At 44.0% G+C, this 20,650-nt stretch overlaps 1 protein-coding gene and 1 pseudogene across 2 annotated transcripts in view; both read right to left on the bottom strand.

The window, feature by feature from the left end:
* NIPAL2 (NIPA like domain containing 2) overlaps positions 1 to 20,650 on the bottom strand; it is a 61,685-nt gene that overhangs the window by 21,616 nt on the left and 19,419 nt on the right. For both annotated transcript variants that reach the window (XM_045581377.1, XM_036436770.2), the window contains exons 3-4: positions 18,406 to 18,577; positions 3,074 to 3,133 (exon numbers count right to left, since the gene is read on the bottom strand). In XM_045581377.1, the coding sequence (XP_045437333.1) occupies positions 3,074 to 3,133; positions 18,406 to 18,577 (232 nt within the window). The remainder of the gene's footprint in view (positions 1 to 3,073; positions 3,134 to 18,405; positions 18,578 to 20,650) is intronic.
* Positions 19,051 to 20,556, bottom strand: LOC123652295 (annotated as a pseudogene).

Here is a 20,650-nt window from a genome sequence, read left to right as displayed (position 1 = left end):
AGATATCCTAATCTGGTTTCTTCTGCTGAACCAGTAGAGTGCAGTGGTGGCTGGGGTGGCTGTGGGAGTGAGGATAATGATATTATGTGATACTAAGAGTTTTTCATACATGAACTAATTTAACCCTATGAGGTAGGTAATATTATCTTCATTTTAAAGATGAGAAAATTGAGACTTCAAGTCAGGAAGTAACTGTGCCAAGGTCACACAGCTTTCTTACAAGGGACACACACCTGAGCTTTTGCCCTGCAGTGCTACCTGGCTGCCAGTAGGGGCATACTGGCTCACCACTTGCTAGTCCTATGACCTTGGGCAAGTTATCTAACCTAAGTAACCAGTTCTGTAAGTGGGTTGATTCCTACGTTTAAGTGGGATAGCTCATTTAGGACATTTATAATACATGGAAAGAATAAATATTTAATAAAGTATTCTGTTATTAATATAAGAGAAATTACTGAAGGATTAAATAACTAGTAGAGGTTTTCCTTTGGTGTGTGTGTGTGTATGTCTCCTATTCCTTTTTAGTATTACCTCTTGGGCATAAAGTTGGCTACACAAATGATGACAATGAACAGGGCTTTACATTTTTCAAGTTGTTTTAAGTGAATGACACAATTTGATCCTTAAAACAGTCTCTAATACTTGTCAGCCAACAGGCTTAGAGAAGTGAAGTCATATGCTGGCCACACAGTTGACAGCAGAAGCTGAGTCCAGATCTGAACCCACAAGAGTGAGTTCAATTCATATCCTTTGATGTTGAGCCAGTTAATTGCTGTTAGTAATGCTTAGATGATTTTGGGTTTTCAAAGTATATGATCAAACCACCTGCACCGATGGATACTGATCTTCTTCTCTTTCACAGTTTGTGACTAGCATTTATTCTTCCCCTCAACAGTGGTTTTAGTACAGTACCGAACAGAAACTTGCCCTTTTGCACCTCTGTTAACACTTCTCGTGTGATTCCCTCTGTATGCCCTCCTCCCAGTGCTTGGGTGTGGCCCTTGCCTGTCCTACCCAGCCATCAGAGAGGACTCAAATGTTACCTTTGCTGTCAAAAGTTCTCTCTGAGCTTCCCAGTTACAGTAATCTCTCTTTACCCTAAACCAGCAGTTCTCAACTGGGGGCGATTTTACTCCCCTCTCCCCCCTGCCCGGGGAACATTTGGCAATGTTTGAAGTCATTTTTGGTTGCCATAACTGGTGCAGAGGGCTCTAAGGGCATCTAATGTGTCAAAGTCAGTAGGGATGCTGCTAAATACCCTACGAGGCACAAGACAGCCCCCTACAAAGAGGGAGTAGCCAGGGTAAAACATCAGCAGTGCCGAGACTGAGAAACCCTGTTCTAAACTAAAGCTTTAGGCCTTAATGGTACATATTATTTCCTGCTTTTACAAAACATTCAACTGTATTGTTGGAGGGCACAGAATCTGTCTTAATTAGTCATCTTTTTGCCATGAACATTCACCACAATTAAGCAAGTCTCCCTTTATATCTTATATCTCATTGCTTCATTAAATATCTTAGATTGACTTAAACATTAATTGACCATTAATTACAAATGATGGTATATTTTCAATAAAACGATGTAAAGTTTCCTGAAGACATTACATAAATGAAAAAGAGGACTTAGGGCCTAATGTTTTTAATTTATAAAATGCAGGCATGGCTCATTCTTATTTCTGATTTGGACAACTTCCCCAAATGATTGCACAAACCATCATCTATTATATTTAAAAAACAAAACAACAACAACAACAAAAAAAAACATAGAAAAAGAAGGTATTTGACAAGATGCAGTCACAGATGAACAGCATTTGGGAAGACATTTTAACCATGAAAAATGTGACAATGTTGACTAAAAATTCGAGTAGCAGAATCCCAGTGAGGAGGAGAGGAGCAGCGCCAGCCCTGTCCCCACACTTGCTCCCGGGAAACACGACCAGAGACAACAAAGGCCCAACATAGCAACACCGGAGTCACAGCCAAAGCTCACATTGTAAAAGCAAAGGTGATCTCCTCAGAAGCGAGTGGACATTGCTTTATTTCAAGTGCCTAAAATATTCATTCAATCATATCCATTGTCATTCGTCAGCAGCAATTCAGACAGGAGTTTGTCAGGAAAGAGAACAGGCATCTCCCAAGTCTTCTCTCGCCAAGGACATTTCCAACAAGAGGTGGAAGATAGAATCAATTTGCTAATAAGGAATCTGTCTTACAGCCAGGCAGGCTACTGTGTCTTTCCACTAACTGCTGTATTTCTAAATAAGATTTTATAAAAGAGCAAAGTTCTGTGTTATGTTTGGAGAGAGTAACTACAAACCAGGTAGCTACTGGTACATCTAATTTGTGTGTGTGGTTTCCCTTTTTCTTTTATTTTGTTAGTCCTCACCTAAGGATATTTTTCCATTGATTTTTAGAGAGTGGAGGAAAGAAGGGAGGGAGAGAAAGGGGAGAGGGAGAGGGAAGAAGAGAGGAGGAGAGAGGGAGACAGAGAGGGAGAGGAAGAGGGAAAGGGAAAGGGAGGGGGATAGGGAGAAGGAAAGGGAGGAAAGGGAGGAGAGGGAGAAGGAGAGGGAGAAAGAGAGATGTGAAAGAGATACATTGATGGGTTGCCTCCCACACATGGTCTGACTAGGGCCAGGGATCAACCCTGCAACCCAGGTATGTGTCCTGGACCAGGAATGGAATTTGTGGCCCTCCTGGTCCGAGGGCCAACACTGTAAGCACTTAACATAGGCCAGGGTGTGTTTTATTTTTTAATTTTTTCTCATGTATACTTACAGTCTAACAAACACGTCCTTTGAAATAAAATTTACTGGATTTTATTGTGCTCGTAAAAATTTCATAAAATTCATAATCACAACAGTATAAAATAATAATTTGCTGTGGTCAGTAGTATGGGGAGTGGGTGCAATGGAGGTGGAAGTATTTCCCACGGAAGAGCAAACAGCAGCTCCAAAAATCATATCATTTCAGTAATTTGTTCCCAGTTTTCAAAGCACGTATTTTTTATGGATAGTATTATTTCCCTGATCAAGCAGTGCTATAATGACGCGAATTGAAGAATTACTTACCTAGTACATCGGAGGCTCTCAAATTTTCCTTCAGAAACATAACAGAAATAAAGGCACTACCTAGAAGGAAAAATGACCATTAGTGGAGTTTCCAATATAAAAACATATATTATGTAATGGCATTTGAAAGGAGTGAAGCAGTTCATGTCCTAAGCTGGCTTGCTGTGCCCTGGTCAGAGACACCCAGTGGCTGTGGCTGTAAAATAACTTCCTTCATTCCTGCTCATGGTTCAGGATACATGGAAATAGCCTGGCTCATAATGGCCCTGGGCTGTGATTGGGATGGTGCCCCTGTACAGTGAGGGCTTAATAACTGAATGAATGAATGAATGAATGGGAAGGAAGGGAGGAAGGAAGAGAGGGAGCGATGAACTATGACACTAGTGTTGCTATGGAGAGATAGAAAGAGATGAAGGGAAGGAAAAAAAGGAAGGGTGGATAGAAGGAAGTCTTAGCTTTATATCCCAAATGGAAACTCATTATTTCCTGTTACCCTCTCCTCCAATCCTCACTCCTATGATACCTCTGTGGAGCACCAGAATCCTAGGACTCTGCCTGGCTGCCCCCTCCCTCACATTACACATCCAACTGGCTACTGGGTGTGTTAAAACCACGTCTCTCTCTCTCAAATCCACCCTCTCCTCGACATTTCCCTGCCGCTGTCCCAGCTCAGGCCACTCTCATAGCTTCCACTGGGGCCTCCCATCTCGTGACCCCTTCCCCTTAGCACCACCAGAGTCATCTTTCTAAAATGCACATCAAATGTCAAGCCACAGCTTATCAACCGCTTAGTAGCTTCTTCTCATTTTCAGGGGAGAGGCGGCCATGCAAAGACAGCCAGCCACGATTTGGTCCTGCCACATTCCTTGCCACGTTTGCCCTTGACCTCTTGTATATGCCACACTCACTCCTACTAAAACAGTCGCAATCCCCAGGACCGCCACTTAGCTGCATGCTAAAGGACTGTCATGTGTACCATTCCCTCTGCAATGCGGCCTCCGTCCTCTCAAACACCTGGAGACTCTGGGCCCCTCACCCTGCCTGCACCCCAATTCCCACCACCAGGCTGACCACGCCACCCTTGTGGGTGTCACCCCTTGGAATAGAGCTTTCACCACACCTAAGATCGCCGTGTCTCCCCTAGAACCATCCATCCACTTGGCTCTGAGGTATAGCTTATTTTCCCAAGATGTCTGATGGGTGGTTCGTGCCTAGCGCATCAATAAAGTGTCTGAGGATCTCTGTCCTACACTTGCTGGCCCTTGTGAGGTGTAAGAGCCTCGTTCCATTGCCGAGGCTATTGAGTTCGCAGCCTCGTGACTGAGCCATGGCTTCTGTGATGGCTCAGCTACATGGGCCAGCTGACTCTTCCCACATAGTTCCTCTTATGGAGCGAGTGGGGGCATGGGAAAAGGAAACGTGCAATAATACAAAGAGCAGACACACAACATGATCTGTATTTTAAATTAAAAAAATTATTAGCCGAGTTTTTTTTTTTAAGTAAATATACAAGGGGAAAATCATTATAAAATAATTTAATCACTTAGAGAAAACTGCAGTTGGTGTGTGTATTTTCCTTAATTAAGATAAACTATAATGCAAGCTCTTTTCTCAGTTTCCTTGGTTACTATATTACGCACCATTTGCCGTGTCATTAAAAATTCTTCATAGATACCCTTCTAATGAGTCTGTATAATAATCCATTATATCAGTTAAATTTGAATATATCTGATATTCTGGCAGTTGATGTAAAACAAAATAACAATTCTACACCAGAAACTCTCAAAGTAAACTGGGATCCTCATAGGTTCTCTCCATCTTTTTCTCAGCCTAGCTCTCTCATTCAAGTTAAGCTATATCCTTGCGAACTTTTCCTGAGCAGGTTGTTTATAGGAATGAACGATTCACACACAATAAACACAGCATGGGAACTGTCCACCAGGCATGAATTTAATTGTGTGGCATGGCTCTAAAACATTAAAGAAACATTTTCTGCACACAAATTAATCTACAGATACATAGCCCATTACCTTAAGAATTGAGTTGGGGGCAGACTGAAAATGCCCGAAAATCTTATTTCAGGTTCGAACCAACATAATTCAGGTCAACTGATTTCACGCGTTAGAGAATTAGAAAAGGTATTAAAATCAAGACCCCACTTCCAACCCCATCACTGACTTCCTGCAGAGTAAGGTAAGGAATGTTTCCAAGCAGAGGGAGACAGATTAACAATGAAAAAATAGGCAAAGTATCCCTATGCTAACACACACATACACACACACACACACACACACACACACACACACACTACTTTCCATTGTAACGACAGATGACTTATATTTAATAGCAAAGATGCCAGTAGGGAGGGAGACACTGTTGGCATGGAACAAGGGAATACTAGAGCGAGTAGGAGACAGAGATAATCTACTGTTAGAATTGGGAAACTGAGGCCCAAAGAGGTTGTGTATTCATCGATCTGTTCATCTAACAAGCATGTATATTACAGTAGGAGTGGAAGCAGCACCCATGTTTCCTTATATCCGTCCAGAGCTCTTTCTAGTAAACTACATCTGGGGCTCCCTTGAAGTAAGGAAAACATCATTTTCCTTCTCTTGTTGTTGCTAAGACACCGTTTCATAAATACTTCCACTTTCAGAGGAATTGGGGAAAATGTTATGGAGGAGATAATTTCATTGCAAGAAGCAAAAAGGATATGATTGGTAACAATAAGCTTGAACTACACGAATGCACCAAATCACATAAATGTCTGTGAAATAGTTATCAGAGTTTTATGAAACATAAATATGCTGTTTTTACTTTCTGGGGGAAAAACATTATGTCCTATGCACTTATATACTCATTTTTCTGTTTTAAGAGAACATGAGATTTTCTGTAAACATTTTACATAAGAGAATAAAAATATTTTAAGTTTTATTTATCTAGCAAAGAAAGCAATAAAAAAAAGAACATTCTATTAAGGTCCATTTACTTGTAACTCATCTACCTTGCAAAACATTGTTAAAATGAGAGCTGGGCTGAGCAAACACAGTATCGGAACAACAGCTAATCACATGACTTGCAAGTGGAGAAGTAAATATTCAAGATGAGGAAAAAATAAACTGAAAGTGCTCCCATATACAATCAGAGATCTGTCAAACTTGTCTAGTTGTGGCTAAAACCCTGACCATTGTGTAATGAACACTTAGAAAGGGGGAAAATCTATTACACTTTTATTCCTCTAGTAAAATCCAATATTTAACAAGAGGAAAAAAAAAGTCGAGATCAAAAGCATTAAAACAGAACACACTTGTAAAGTAAACAGATTTGGGCTGGGTATAGCTACTACTGAGCACGCACACTGTTGGTACATTTTGGACTATACGCATATTTGGGCAGAGGTTCGTTCTGGCTTTCGTAGGACATGGGTCTACACAGAGAACGCTCCGACCATTGATCTACACAGAGTGCTCACAGACACCGGTCTACATGAGTGTGCATAGACTCCAGGGTTAAATTCATGACACAGCGTCACTCTGTGACTCCAGAGATAGACACTGGACTGCAAATGACCATAACAAATTAAAAAGGTGAAAAGCAGCATAAGAAGTAGTTCTGTAGGAATTATGAGGGGAAAAGAGAGCAGAAATATTATCCATAGGAAAAAGGACAAAAAAAAAAATACCAAAGTATCTTCTCTGGTTCACACAGTGCTCCATGGGGAAGTTTATTCATATATTCACTTGGCCTTGACCAGAGAGCTTCATGGCCACGAAGAATCTTAGCAACAGGTACAATGGACTGACTCCTATTGATGAGTTGTCTATACTCTCTTCAGCCGTTAAGCGTCACTCAGGTTAGCAATCGGAATGAAGATGCTTTCTGGTCAAGGTTGACCAAGGAAAAGTACACATGGGCATTCTGATTTGGATTTCCAGATGAAAACAGATAAAGGCCACGCAAGATTCTGGTGGCTTTCACTGAACCAAGCCTAGATGTGGGGAACCAATCCAGTCCCGGGTATAGGTATGTGTCCTGGTATTGAGCTTCCTAATACTTCCTGGTTTACGCAGGAACAAACCCTCTTATTTGTCCTTCATTTACCTCCTTTTTGATGTCGCTTAGACTTGGTCTGAAACCTGGCTGTTATTATCGAAGAGTTACTTAGCTTACTGTAGCAGAGAGCTGGTGTTGCAGGCCACGAGTGAGAGAGAGAAACCAACGAGCATAAATTAACCTGGTGCCTGAGAGTTCAGAGAGGTTGTGCACACTTGATTTGGATTTCTTCTGTGATAGCTACTAGGATCAGAAGTTAGGCATCAGTTTTCTGTTTAGACAGGACAAGGGTCTCAAGGTCTTGGCGGTTCTTAATGCTATTCTTTTTTTTAAATATATTTTATTGATTTTTTACAGAGAGGAAGAGAGAGGGATAGAGAGAAACATCGATGAGAGAGAATCATCAATCAGCTGCCTCTTGCACACCCCCTACTGGGGATATGCCTGCAACCAAGGTACATGCCGTTGACCGAAATCAAACCTGGGACCTTTCAGTCCACAGGCCGACGCTCTATCCACTGAGCCAAACCGGTTTCGGCTCTTGGCGGTTCTTAATGCTATTCTTGCTAGATGTTAAAAAATGCACAATATTTTGCAGCTGTAGCTGCAATGAGATGAGCTTGACCAGAACCACACCTACATAAGTTTAAGCAACTGCGAAGAAGAAATGGACAAGTAATCAACCAAATAGTGTATACAAGCAATGGCTAAGCCTCCCTTTGGGAAGACAGAGCTTTGGGTGTGAGTTTCACTTGCTGCAAGAATAAACAAGAATAAAACTAATGGCAACCGTGCCTTGTTCTTGAATAAGAACATCCCAAGTGGTAAACCCCTTGAGTCTGAAAACATTTCTGTAAGGTAGCAATGAAACGCAGGGTAGATTTTTACATATCATTTTTTATTTTTGTGTCTGTAGAGTGATAAATTGGCACTCCCTTTTTCAATTTGCAACACTGAATTATGTGTGTACATTTTACTTAAATGATCTATCCCTCCAAATAATTTTTTATTAAAGATTTAATAGCACAGAAGAAAGTTCAATAACTATTTAAATGTGTTATAGGATGGCTATTTTAAAAAGATTTTAATCCGAGTGGATTAAAAAATTGTGCTTTAGCTACACAATGTAATACTACACTGTTGTAAAAAAAGGAACACCCACCATTCGAGGGATTATGTTAAGTGAAATGAGCCAGTCACATGATCTCACTCATTTGTGGAATATAGTGAACAACATAAATTGATGAAGAAAAATAGGTCCAGCCCTAGCTGGTTTGGCTCAGTGGATAGAGCACTGGCCTGCAGATGGAACGATCCCAGGTTCGATTTTGGTCAAGGGCACATGCCTGGTTGTGGGCTCGATCCCCAGTAGTGGGTGTGCAGGGAGCAGCCAATCAACGATTCTCTCTCATCATTGATGTTTCTATCTCTCTCTCCTTCTCCCTTCCTTTCTGAAATCAATAAAAATATATTAAAAAAAAAATAGATCCAGAGTCAGAGAAGCATCGGACAGACTATCAAACCTCAGAGGGAAGGCAGGGGAGGGAGAAGGGGGGTAGAGTTCAACCAAAAAGCTTGCATGCATGCATATGTGCTGGGGTGGGAGGGGAATGAGGCACCCAGAGAGCATTGTGCTAAGCGAAATAAGCCAGTCAGAGAAAGATGAATATCACATGATCTCATTCATTTGTGGAATACAATGAACAACATAAACTGATGAGGGAGGTAAGGAGACATATGTAATACCTTAATCAATAAAGAATTTTAAAAAATAAGAGATTTTGTTCACATGTACTTTTCATTTTTTTTTTTACCCTTTTATGACCACTTCTTAAAAAACAAATTTAATCCAAAATTTAAGAATAAAAACAATTACACATTACCTATGTGTAATTATGATATGATATTCTTATTTGATTCAATTGGAAGAAAAAACCCCCACTCAGATCACGGACACAAATGCCCACAGTGACCATTTAGCTGATCCTGTGGCCCAAAGGCACTGTGGGCTGTGGCGCCTCGGCCCACACAGTCAGCGACAGGTGGCAGCCGGCCCTCAGCCCTCGCGTACTGCAAGTCCCGAGCCACCAGATCTGATTCTTTTGGACAAAAACCCAGTCCTTGTGTGTCACGGTCCGGTTTCTAAACATGGGAAAATAATTTGTGTTCTTATAAGCACTGTTCAAGCCAAACAAAACACAGCCGAGGCCAGAGCTGGTCGGCAGGCCACCGCCAATTTGTGAGCACTGACCTCGTCTTCAGTGTCCATTTCCTGGGCGTTCCAGTTATTGGTTCATGTCTCCCATCTGAAGGGAACTCAGGGTATACGTTTATAATATAGGAAAGTAGAAGACAAAGTAATAGAGAGAACTCTTCTTTTATTAAAACACACACACACGCGCACACACACAAAAACATGACATGAAAAGAACAGGCTTACATAATCATGCTACAAACAGCTCCTCCCATGTAAATATCTGGCTTGTGGTTTCTGACCGCTTAGAAGGGCAGCTGTCTCATACGGGGAAAAGCTAACCACAAGGCGCTTTCATGCTTTCATGTCAGTCACGGCCCAGTGTCAAGCACGTGCACACATGGAGCGTGCTCGCAGGCTCAGCGGGCTGCCCCCCCATGATCATCCCGTTAGTTGTAGCATTGCGTGTCAGTTGCAATGGACCCCTGGAGTCAGGATTCAAAGATCTGAGGACACCTTGAAAGATGTTTCTTTTTTTTCCCTTTTTAAAAATATATTTTATTGATTTAAAAAAATTTTTTTTTTACATAGAGGAATAGAGAGTTAGAAACATCGATGAGAGAGAATCATCGATCAGCTGCCTCTTGCACTCCCCCCACTGAGGATGTGCCCGCAACCAAGGTACATGCCCTTGACTGGAATTGAACCTGGGACCTTTCAGTCCGTAGCTGGGGCTTATCCACTGAGCCAAATCGGTTTCGGCAGATGTTTCTTTACAGAGAAAAAAGTTAGCCTACCATCCCTAATGGTAGGAATAAAAGGGAAGAAGTAATTCATCTTACTAAGAAAACTGCTATTTTAAAGACAAAAGATAATTCATATGTTATTCAAATAATTTCAAATGAGGAAATGTACCCGGATTAAGAGCAATAATCCCTTCTTTTCTACTTTTTTTTTTTTCTTTCTTGACACACTGTAGTGATTAAACTTGAAGATGACTCCAAAAAAAAATGAAAATGTTATCACTGGAAAGATTAACTCTGTATTATAAATTTAAATGTGCATTACTTCAATAATAGCAGTTTCTCTAGAAATACATTGCGGTGTTCTCAAATAATAAGGATGGATGGTAGAGACATGTCAAATACAGGTTTTAGGCTTTTGGAATGCTTTCAGCTGAGTGCATGAGCGGACAGAAATAAGGTGCGAACCTCAGAGTTTTATTCCACACACCAGACGCCTGGTGTACGAATTCATGCACCAGTGGTGCCCCTCAGCCTGGCCTGCAGGATAGGGCTGAAAATGGCTCTCCAACTTCCACTGAGGGGTCCCAGATTGCGAGAGGGCGCAGACCAGGCCAGGGGACCCCACTGGTAGACAATCAGGGCCAGGGAGGGACGTGGGAGGTTGGCCAGATAGAGAGGAAACATGGATGTTTCTGGCCCGTCTTTCTCAGTCCCGATTGGCCTGACCCCAGCAGCAAGCTAACATACCAGTCAGAGCATCTGCCCCTTGGTGGTCAGTGCATGTCATAGCAACCGGTCAACTGTCTGCCCCCTGGTGGTCAATGTACATCCTAGCAAGCAGTTGAGCAGCCTTAGCATATCATTAGCATATTACCCTTTGATTGGTTGAATGGACGAACGGACACTTAGCATATTAGGATTTTATTCTATAGGATGTTACTTAGGCTGGTTTTGGGACCAGATGCTGAAGCAGACAGCCTAGCAAGTCACTGAGAAAAGGGGCATCTTATCTTTGCACATGTCCAACATGAACACAAACGTCCATGCGGAGTGCCACTGTGATAGGCAGCTGTGAGGTTTGGATCTCCAGCAAGTCCACGGGCTGACACTAAGCACAGGTCTGTGGAACGCGATGTCACTCACTCATTGGCCTGTTTAGGCTTCCTTTCATTTGTTTCTAGTAAAAATCTTGGGAGACCAACATTTCCGCTTGAGAGGACTTCTCTGGAACTCCACGAGGCCTCGCCGGGCATCTGGCTATGCTATGCCCATCATCTAATGGATTGCAGGCATGTTTCAGTGCAGAGCCTCCTAACAGCACAGCGGAAATACATGAAACAACACGCATGCCACACCATGCATTTCATTCTGAGCAAAAGCCAGCCATGTTGGGGGTAAATGAGAGATGGAAAAGACTTATCAGTCCTAGGTCTCCCTCTCTCCTCCAGTTTTAATCCAAATGAGCCACGACTCCTTCTCTTAGAAAATTGCCCCAGGGCCGAGGAGATGTAGCTGCTATTCATTTTTTATCATTCCATTCACTATCCCACTCTTTGATCTTGTATAATTCACCTCAGATTTAGCCTACTTGTTACTCATTCCTATTCATCTGGGAGGTAATTAAGGAAAATAAGCATATGTGGCTCGGATGGTACCTGGCCCAGAGGATGGATGCACACTCAACGTTAGATTCTTACCTTCCGCTAATTTCTAAAGGACTGCCCGGGTTTAATTGGAGAAAAATGACGTCGTCTCTGAACTCCTTTCTAATTACTTCCAAAAAAAAAAAAAAATACACTCGGAGACACAACACTGGACAATGTCCCTCGTGTTCCCTCGGTCCCACCCTCCTGCCCTGCGACAGGCTCCCTTCGTGGCCCGCTCCCTGGCACCCCCGGTGAGTCTCATGCTGAGTAAGCTGCCCTGGATCTCCTTCACCCGTGTGGCTTCAGTTCTTTGGGTTGTGGGTAACGTGATGATTTTAAATCATCTCGCAACGCACAGATCACAGTCCCGGGGATGAACGGAAAAAGGAAAACATCGCACGAAGGACACCCTTTGTCGATGCACAAATAACCTGACCCAGCCCCCCAGGGACAGTCTTACAAACCTCTGTGTATTCACGGGAGCCAATGGTCACAGGGCCCTTGCAATGACATGTGTAGTAACCCTTATGCTTCGTCAGGAATGGAGATCTTTGACACACATGTTCTTTTCTGTCCCAGCACCCTAGAACGGAGCAGCCTATCCTCGTCGGATCTCCATTCCGATTCAAACCAATCTCCTAGAGCAGTGTTTCCCAAACGTTTGACATATGTGTGCCCCTTCTATAATTTTCGTAACGCTGAGTACCCCTCGTACTCATGAGAACGCAGAATTAGGCGCAGCTAAGCACGGTGCAGTACATATCCCCACCAAACTCCGGTGCAACGTGTACCCCTGGGGCTGCGCGTACCACACTTTGGGAAACACTGTCCTGGAGAGGGCCAACAGCAGGCGACCAGACACGCACAGTCACGGCAGCCTCCTGGCTCTCTCAGTCACAGGGGGCGGGAGGAGACTTGCCAAAGAGGACCGGCCGGGGCCGCTGAGCAGGTTGTGCAGAGCACAGACAGGGCACCGGAGGTGGCGCCACCCACATCTCAGAGTCTGATTTGTATGTTCCCGGGGACAACTTTCTGACAGACAGCCCCAGAGCGTCCAGCTTTAATAAAATCAGTGCATCCCAATGTGCAGACAAAGTACCACGAGAAAGGCTGCCTCTGGCCAACTCACCAAAAGGCACTACGTGGCTGAGAAGGCCCACAGAGGGTGGGGAGGGAGCGGAGACCACGCCTGCTGAGTTTGGTCTAGGAGCCGGGAGAGGCCTGCTGAGGGAGAGGGTGTACCTGGGACAGGCAGTGAGGCAGGAGTTTACATTTTTAGAACAAGTTCTACAGCTATCCAACCTACTTCTTTTTGCTAGGTGTTTAGTAAATAGTTTTTCAGAAACTATTTTTTAAAATATATATATATAGATAGATAGATAGATAGATAGATCTCAGAGAGGAAGGGAGAGGGAGAGAGAGGTAGAAACATCAATGATGAGAGAGAATCATTGATGGGCAGCTTTCTGCTCGCCACCCCTTGCTCCCCTATTGGGAATCGAGCCAAAACCTGGGCACGTACCCGGACCGGGCATTGAACAGTGACCTCCTGGTTCATAGGTCAACACACAATCACTGAGCCCACCAGCCGGGCAGAAAACACGTTTTCAAATTGCAGTGAGACCTGAAAAACTCTGCCCTTCAGCCTCTCGGAAGTTAGTTAGCAAGCGAAGTAAGTGCTGTTGAGTGACCACTTGTCTTCTGACCAGCTCCTGGGTCCGGTTTCTAGACGCATTCTGCCTCGGTAGGTTACCTGGAAGTCCTAGTGCTCTCCAACTTGCTTTGGGAGGGGATGTGTGGAGGAGTCCAAGCATCATTACTGCTTAAAGGCCTAAGGGAGGAGCCAGGGAGATCCGGCTGCTCAGCTCCCTGGAAGCTAACCACTGCGTGGGTGAGAACGGAAAGCTCTTCTCCAACTGGTCCGTCCACTTTAGAGCATGTAGCCACTGGCCTCCTGTGGGGGCCTGCAGGCAGCTCCGTTCTCGGGAACTAGGAGCTTCGTTTCCATGTGAGGAGGCGGCGGCACAGCGGAGACAGCCAGTGCTGACACTGAACTCACTGCACAGCTAGCTCTGTTCTCAGGGGCTACCCAGCTCCTCCTGTGACTCTTCTGAGGCAAGTACTCTTCTGTTTTATATTTTTAAAATATATTTTATTGATTTTCCACAGAGAAGAAGAAAGAGGGATAGAGAGTTAGAAACATCAATGAGAGAGAAACATTGACCAGCTGCCTCCTGCACACCCCCCACTGGGGATGTGACCGCAACCAAGGTACATGCCCTTGACCGGAATGGTATCTTTTTGTTGAAAGGATTACAGATGTGACCCCCCACCCCCATTAACCTCCTCCACACAGCACCCCCCTACCAGGCCTTCACCACACTATTGTCTGTGCCCCCGGATTATGTATAGATGCATATAAATTCTTTGGTTAATCTCTCCCCACCCACCCCCACCTTCCCTCTGAGATTCCACAGTGTGTTCCACGCTTCTAGTCTCTGGATCTATTTTGTTCATCAGATTCCACCTATGAGTGAGATCGTGTGATACCTGTCTTTCTCTGACTGGGGTGAGCACTCTTTTTACCCGCATTTTACAGATTAGAAATCGAGGCATAAACCGGATTAAACACCTTGCCCGAGGTCACAGAGCTTTCCGGGGGCAGGGCTGAGATTTGAACCTCAGTGTGGCCCGAGAGCTTGTGCTCCTGACCATTCCACCGCCCTGGCTTATTGGGGAAGCACCCAGCCGAAGGTGAAAAAAACTACCCATTGAGCTTTCTTAATTACGGAAACATAAACACAAGTCTAAAATTCGGACCTATTCTTCACGGACAAAGGCCTTTAGTGGGAAAAGTAGGGAAAAAGCACAAGGTGACCGAAGGATATGAGAGCTCCGACTCTCTCTCCCAAAAAGCAGGACCCAGGCCTGGCCACTCCGATCTGCCCATCTGCCGGCACACCAGGAGTATTTCCCGGCATCCGACCCCACTGCCCGCTCTGGCGAGTGGCCTATCCCGGCCGAGTCCCGATGCTGGGACTCAGTGAGCACTGCCTTCAGAATTCCCCAAGGGTCCTCAGCAGAACGGCTGCTTGTAGAGATGCTTCGCAGAAAAGCATCTCGAGACTTACAGGTGTGGGGGACCTGGCCCACTGCTCCTGCCTTTGAAAGACTGACCCTGCGCCTGGACGGTCCCAGGCCCCGGAACCCCACACGGACCACACCTGTGAAAGCTGTCTCAGGGTGAACACGTCAGTGGGGACCAACAGGACGCAGACAGAGGGCCAGAAAGCACAGGAATGAGGATGGTTTGAGGCGGGAACGTGGAGAGAGTGCGAATGGAAATATCCGTAACGCTGACCATAGTGCTTCTTCCATACTGACCCTAATTAAAAAAAAAATAAAAAAATAAAAAATAGCCTGCTCTATTGCAGGGTACAGAGGGAGCAGGAGCTCTGAAGACAAGACAGACCCGCAGGTCCTACCCGTGTGCGGTGAGGCTGCACATGGGGCCAAAGAGCACCGAGGGCTGGGAAGAGCAGACCAACAGGAGGAAGAGGGCAGAGGTACCCTTCAGTTGGACTTAAGAGCTAAACTCTCTACAGTGTCCTAGATTTTCATTTCTTTTTAAAAATGTATAAAACAGTGGAAGAAAAAGGGGCCAGAACAGAATATGCAACCTCCGTGCAACATTGCAACAGACATTATCATGTATTCTTAATTCAAAGGGAGATGTGATTTCTCCGTTGAGGCTCATAAGGAATAATAAGGGGGGAAAGTTCTAGCAAAGGAGTGTGGACACTCTGCTGTCTTATCTGTAAGCGCAGCCATAAGATACGTCTGCGTGAAAAATACCTTCCCCTTCGCTTCAAAGTCTCTTGAGTTTCCATAATCTTTATCAAGAATCTCAGGATGGTAGGGGGTTGATCTGGGGAAAATTCTCCATCACCAGTAGTCCCTATCCCATCACGACAGTTCATTGTAAACTAAGTTCAGCTCAGGAGGGCTGTGGGGATTTTACTTCTGAGAATATATTATTATTATTTTTAAAAATGTTTTATTGATTTCAGAGAGGAAGGGAAAGATAGAAACATCACATTGATTGGCTGCTTACTGCACACCCCCTGCTGGAGATCGAGCCCACAACCCAGGCATGTGCCCTTGGCGGGAATCGAACCTGGGACCTTCAGCCCACAGGCTGATGCTCTATCCACTGAGCCAAACCAGCCAGGGCAATGAGAATATATTATTATTTGCAAAGATTGTAAAGTAGGAAATGATTTGTGTTTGTAGTCATCATTTACTTCTTTGAATCGTTTTAAATGGGCAGACAGGGAAGTTGCTAAAAATGCTCTACATGTGAACCATTAATTGGGGTTGAGATCGCACACACACAGTGATGAGAAGCAGTAAGCAAAGCCCATCGGTCAAGGCAGTGGACTCAGAGTTTGTGGTGGGCAGGCTGGCCCCACAGGGACTTGGAGGGACAGGGCAATGAGGGAAAGGAGCTTCCTGTGGTTAATGAGAGCCTCGAGCAAGTCATGCCGCAATGAGCAGTTTCACTGAAGATCTGCCCCGAGGGCCCTACACTTTCGGCAACTTCTGAATTTCAGCCTCAGGTCCCAGGAGGCCTGGCTATACCGTATTTTTTGGACCATTAGACGCACTTTTTCCCCCCAGAAGTGTGGGGGGGGAAAGTCCCTGCGTCTTATGGTCCAAATATAGCCTACACATATACTTTTTTAAAAAAAAGTTTTTTTACTTGCCCTGCTCTGTGTGGTCTCTGTGTGCTTGCCCGGCTCTAAAATGGTTCTAAATGCTGCTGTTTACTTTACAGGGTTGATTACATGTGTTTATGACTGTGATGTTGGGTTTTAATGCACATAAAATATTTTAGGACACTATTTGTTTCAGAATCTTTTTTTCTTCATTTCCCTTCTCTAAAAACTGGTGCGTCTTATGGTCCGAAAAATACGGCATTTCATTCCTGGGAAGTCCCGGGTCTATACAATAAATCCAGCTATATCCCTCCTTCTTTCAGCTGGTTAGAGTAGCGCTCTCTCTCTCTCTCTGTCTCTCTCTCTCTCTCTCCTCTCTCTCTCTTTTTGTTCCCAGAAAAATTATTTCCCAGAACTGGGTATCTGGTGATCAATGGAGAATTTCAGTACAATCTGGTGCCCTAGGCCCTGCCCCGGTAACTGATATGCCTGGGCACTTTTTTCCCTTTAGCTATTTCATGGAAATTGAGGACAAAGCAGAAAAAGAAACAAAACTAAAGCAGTCATTAAGAAAAATAATATAACATTTTCAGAACAATTGGGGAAAAGGGCCTGAAGTCCCACGTGGACAATATAACTACATCTTTTATGTTATTTCTCAGATTTTGAAAATAAAATCTAGGACATCATGTACTGTATATGGCATGTATACTAAACAGAAGATAAGATATACCCAAGTTGCTCCCTTTATCAAGATGTCAAAAAGGGTAAAGAATTACATAAATCGTGAGCTTATTCAGAATAATAACAGCATGGAGATTTTAACTGAACAATTTCTAGGTATTAGCAAAAAGTGGTCTTTGCTAAATGTTCTACTATCATGTATCATAAATGTATTTAAATATTTTAAATGATTAAGAGGGGGAAACTACTTGCTAAACAAAATGAAATTCTCTATGAATACACATTATTTCAGTTTAAATGATGCATTCTTTAAGACGATTTTATACTTCTTAGGAGAAATACTAAAACTGGGATATGTTTGCACATGTTGTGCTTGATCTAGTTGTTTCCAGACAATAACCATCAACTTGTTTCTATTTCAATGGTTTCCAAATCCACAGAAATTTAGAAACATGCTGTTTCCATAGCAGCAAATAGAGAGTAAAAATAAAAAGACCTTATTGATTGAACAAAGGTTTAGAGAATTTGTCCTCCTTTTCAACAGGGATTTTTGCTCCATGTTTAGTCTTTTAGCAACATCTCATATTCTCTTTCCTGAAAGCATTTAGTAAATCATATACATTTTAAACGTAACAAATATTTAATTCTTAATGTCAAAGGGATGCGAACCTGTGGAGTCGAGATCAGGCACCAGAGTCTAAGTACATTCCATGTCAGCTTACCATATAAATAAAATATAAATTGGATTACAGATGCTTTGCGATGAGATTCATTAAGAAGTAACAAGCAGCCAAGACCGGTTTGGCTCAATGGATAGAGAGTCGGCTTGGGGACTGAAAGGTCCTGGGTTCGATTCCGGTCAAGGGCATGTACCTTGGTTGCGGGCATATCCCCAGTAGGGGGTGTGCAAGAGGCAGCTGATCGATGACTCTCTCTCATTGATGTTTCTAACTCTCTATCTCTCTCCTTTCCTCTCTGTACAAAATCAATAAAATATATTTTTAAAAAAAGCAACAAGCACAGCCTAGCCGTTGCTGTTACTGGGAATTTATTAAGACGCAGGCTGGGAATGGGGCTTTTATGCACAGTGGTTGAGCTACCAGAGGCAAGTTTACTCACGGTTCATGTGGCAGCATGGCAGCGGATAACTGAAATGAGTAATATACTGCTTAACATGCTAAGAGGACCGGAAATAGACCTTCTTCCTTCCTGTGTGTTAGGCTGTGTGTTTTCCATCAACTGTCTGATCTCTTAACATCTCCATTTGTCAACACGTAGGAAATGGGCTCACCTGTAACAGACATGCAGCCTAGCGGAGCGACGAGAGTGACGGGGGCCAATCCGTAGGCCACAAAGTTACCTGCCTCTCCCAGGGCCATGAGGAGCGCCCCGCCCCACCACAGCGCGCTCCTGAAGGACGGCCTGGCGTGCTCCTGGTGCGCCGACTGAAGATGAGAGTATTTCTAGAAGTAAATCAGAATGCAAAAAAGAAGATATTTAGAACTTTTTTTGAAAAGTGTTGGCCTTAAGAATTTGCACCGTGGCCCTAACATTTATTTGCCAGGATCCCTGTAGAGCAATGATTACGTTCGTGTGTTTGTGTCAAAATAGTCGCAGCAGAAGTGATTCAACACTGATGTGGCATTTTATAGTTCAAAGGGTCTTCTCACACATGAATATTGCTTCATTCTCATAACAACTCTGTAAAATAAGCATCAATACTATGAAAAGTTGAGGTGTGCGTGAAGTGGCTTTTTGGTCCACCATCAAAACACTTATTTTATTATTTTTTTGTTCTCATTAAACTTCATTTTACTGCGTCTCAAAATTCTGTGATGGATTTTTGGTCAAGCTTTTTTTTTCCCATTTAAAAAAATACTGATTTTAAAAACTAATCATTTAAGAATTGCCACACACACACACACACACACACACACAAAAAAAAAATCCAAATGGCCCACAACACGGTTATCCTTTCCTTTTGAAGGCTTTACGAGGCATGAATCATTCACCAGTCTTTCCTGTTAAACCCGAATGGCCAATGGAGACAAACAGTCCTGAGACTGTCTCCCACCACCATGAAGAAGGGGGTGGCAGGTATGGGGATGCCATGCATTTAGCTTCTGAGCTCTGCCAGCTCCAGCTGCCTTCTTGCCCACTGCTTTGGTGACACCCACAGCAACTGTCTGTCTCATGTCACGAATGGCGAAACGGCCCACAGGAGGAGAGTAAGAGAAGCTCTCCACACACAAGGGCTTGTCAGGAGCCATACTGACAACGGCAGCATCAAGATCTCTAGGCCCTCTTCCAGCTTTCCCCCAGAATGACAATCCATCTTCTCCTTCAGCTCAGCAAATTGTACAAGCAATGTGAGTTGTGTGGTCATCAGCACTAGTACCTCGTCAGCCCTGATCTGGCCTGAGTGGTTCAGGATAATCACCTGAGCTGTGAAGCTAGTTGCTTCCACAGGTGGGTCATCTCTATTGCCACCAGCCACACTGCCATCCTTGACAGACACGTTCTTGACATTGAAGCCCTCCCTGCCTTCAGGAAGAGTTCCATCCAAAGCTTCATAGTGCATCTCCACAGACTTGGCTTCAGTTGTAACACTGCCTGGAGCACAGGTGGCCGTGATGCTGGATCTGAGGACACCAGTCTCCACTAGGCACACGGGGACAGTACCAACACCACCAATTTTGTAGACATCCTGGAGGGACAGACTCCAGGGCTTGTCAGTTGGACCAGTTGGTGGCAGGATCCAAGACAGAGCTTCAAGCAGCGTGGTTCAACTGGCATTGCCAGCTTTACCAGTGACCTTCCATCCCTTGAATCAAGGCATGTTATGTTAGCACTTGGCTCCAGCATGTTGTCACCATTCCAACCAGAAATTGGCACACATGCTACTGTGTCAGGTTTGTAGCCAATTTTCCTAATGTAGGTGCTGACTTCTTTAATAATTTTCTCCTATTTCTTCTGGCTTAGTGGAACCCATTTTGTTAAACATCAACAACCAGTTGGTTCACACCCAGGAGAGTATGCTCAGAGATCTGCCCATTCTTGGAGATGCCTGCTTCAAATTCACCTACACCAGGGGCAACAGTCAGGACAGGACAGTCAGCCTGAGATGTGCCTGTAATCGTGTTTTTTATGAAGTCTGTGTCCTGGGGCATCAGTAATGGTCCCATAATTCTTCCTGTTCTCAAATTTCCACAGGGAGCTATCAGTAGCGATACCACGTGCATGTTTCAGCTCTCAGCTTCTCCAGGACCCGGGCATACTTGACGGAGCCCTTCCCCATCTCAACAGCCTCTTTCTCAGATTTTTGATGGTTCTTCTGTCAGTCCCATCACACCTGAGCAAATGGCCAGTAGTGGTATCTACATTCCAGCCGGAATCTACATGTCCCATGACCATGATGTTGATGAGCCTTTTCCTTTCCCATTTTGGTTTTGATTTAGTGGTGGCTTTCACGACACCTGTGTTCTGGTGTTAAATCCTTTGCTCCAGAACACTTATTTCAGAATATCAAAAAGTCC

Source organism: Pipistrellus kuhlii, unplaced genomic scaffold (assembly GCF_014108245.1).
Source record: "Pipistrellus kuhlii isolate mPipKuh1 unplaced genomic scaffold, mPipKuh1.p scaffold_m20_p_14, whole genome shotgun sequence".
NCBI lineage: Eukaryota > Metazoa > Chordata > Mammalia > Chiroptera > Vespertilionidae > Pipistrellus > Pipistrellus kuhlii.
This window is presented reverse-complemented; position numbering and strand designations above follow the sequence as displayed.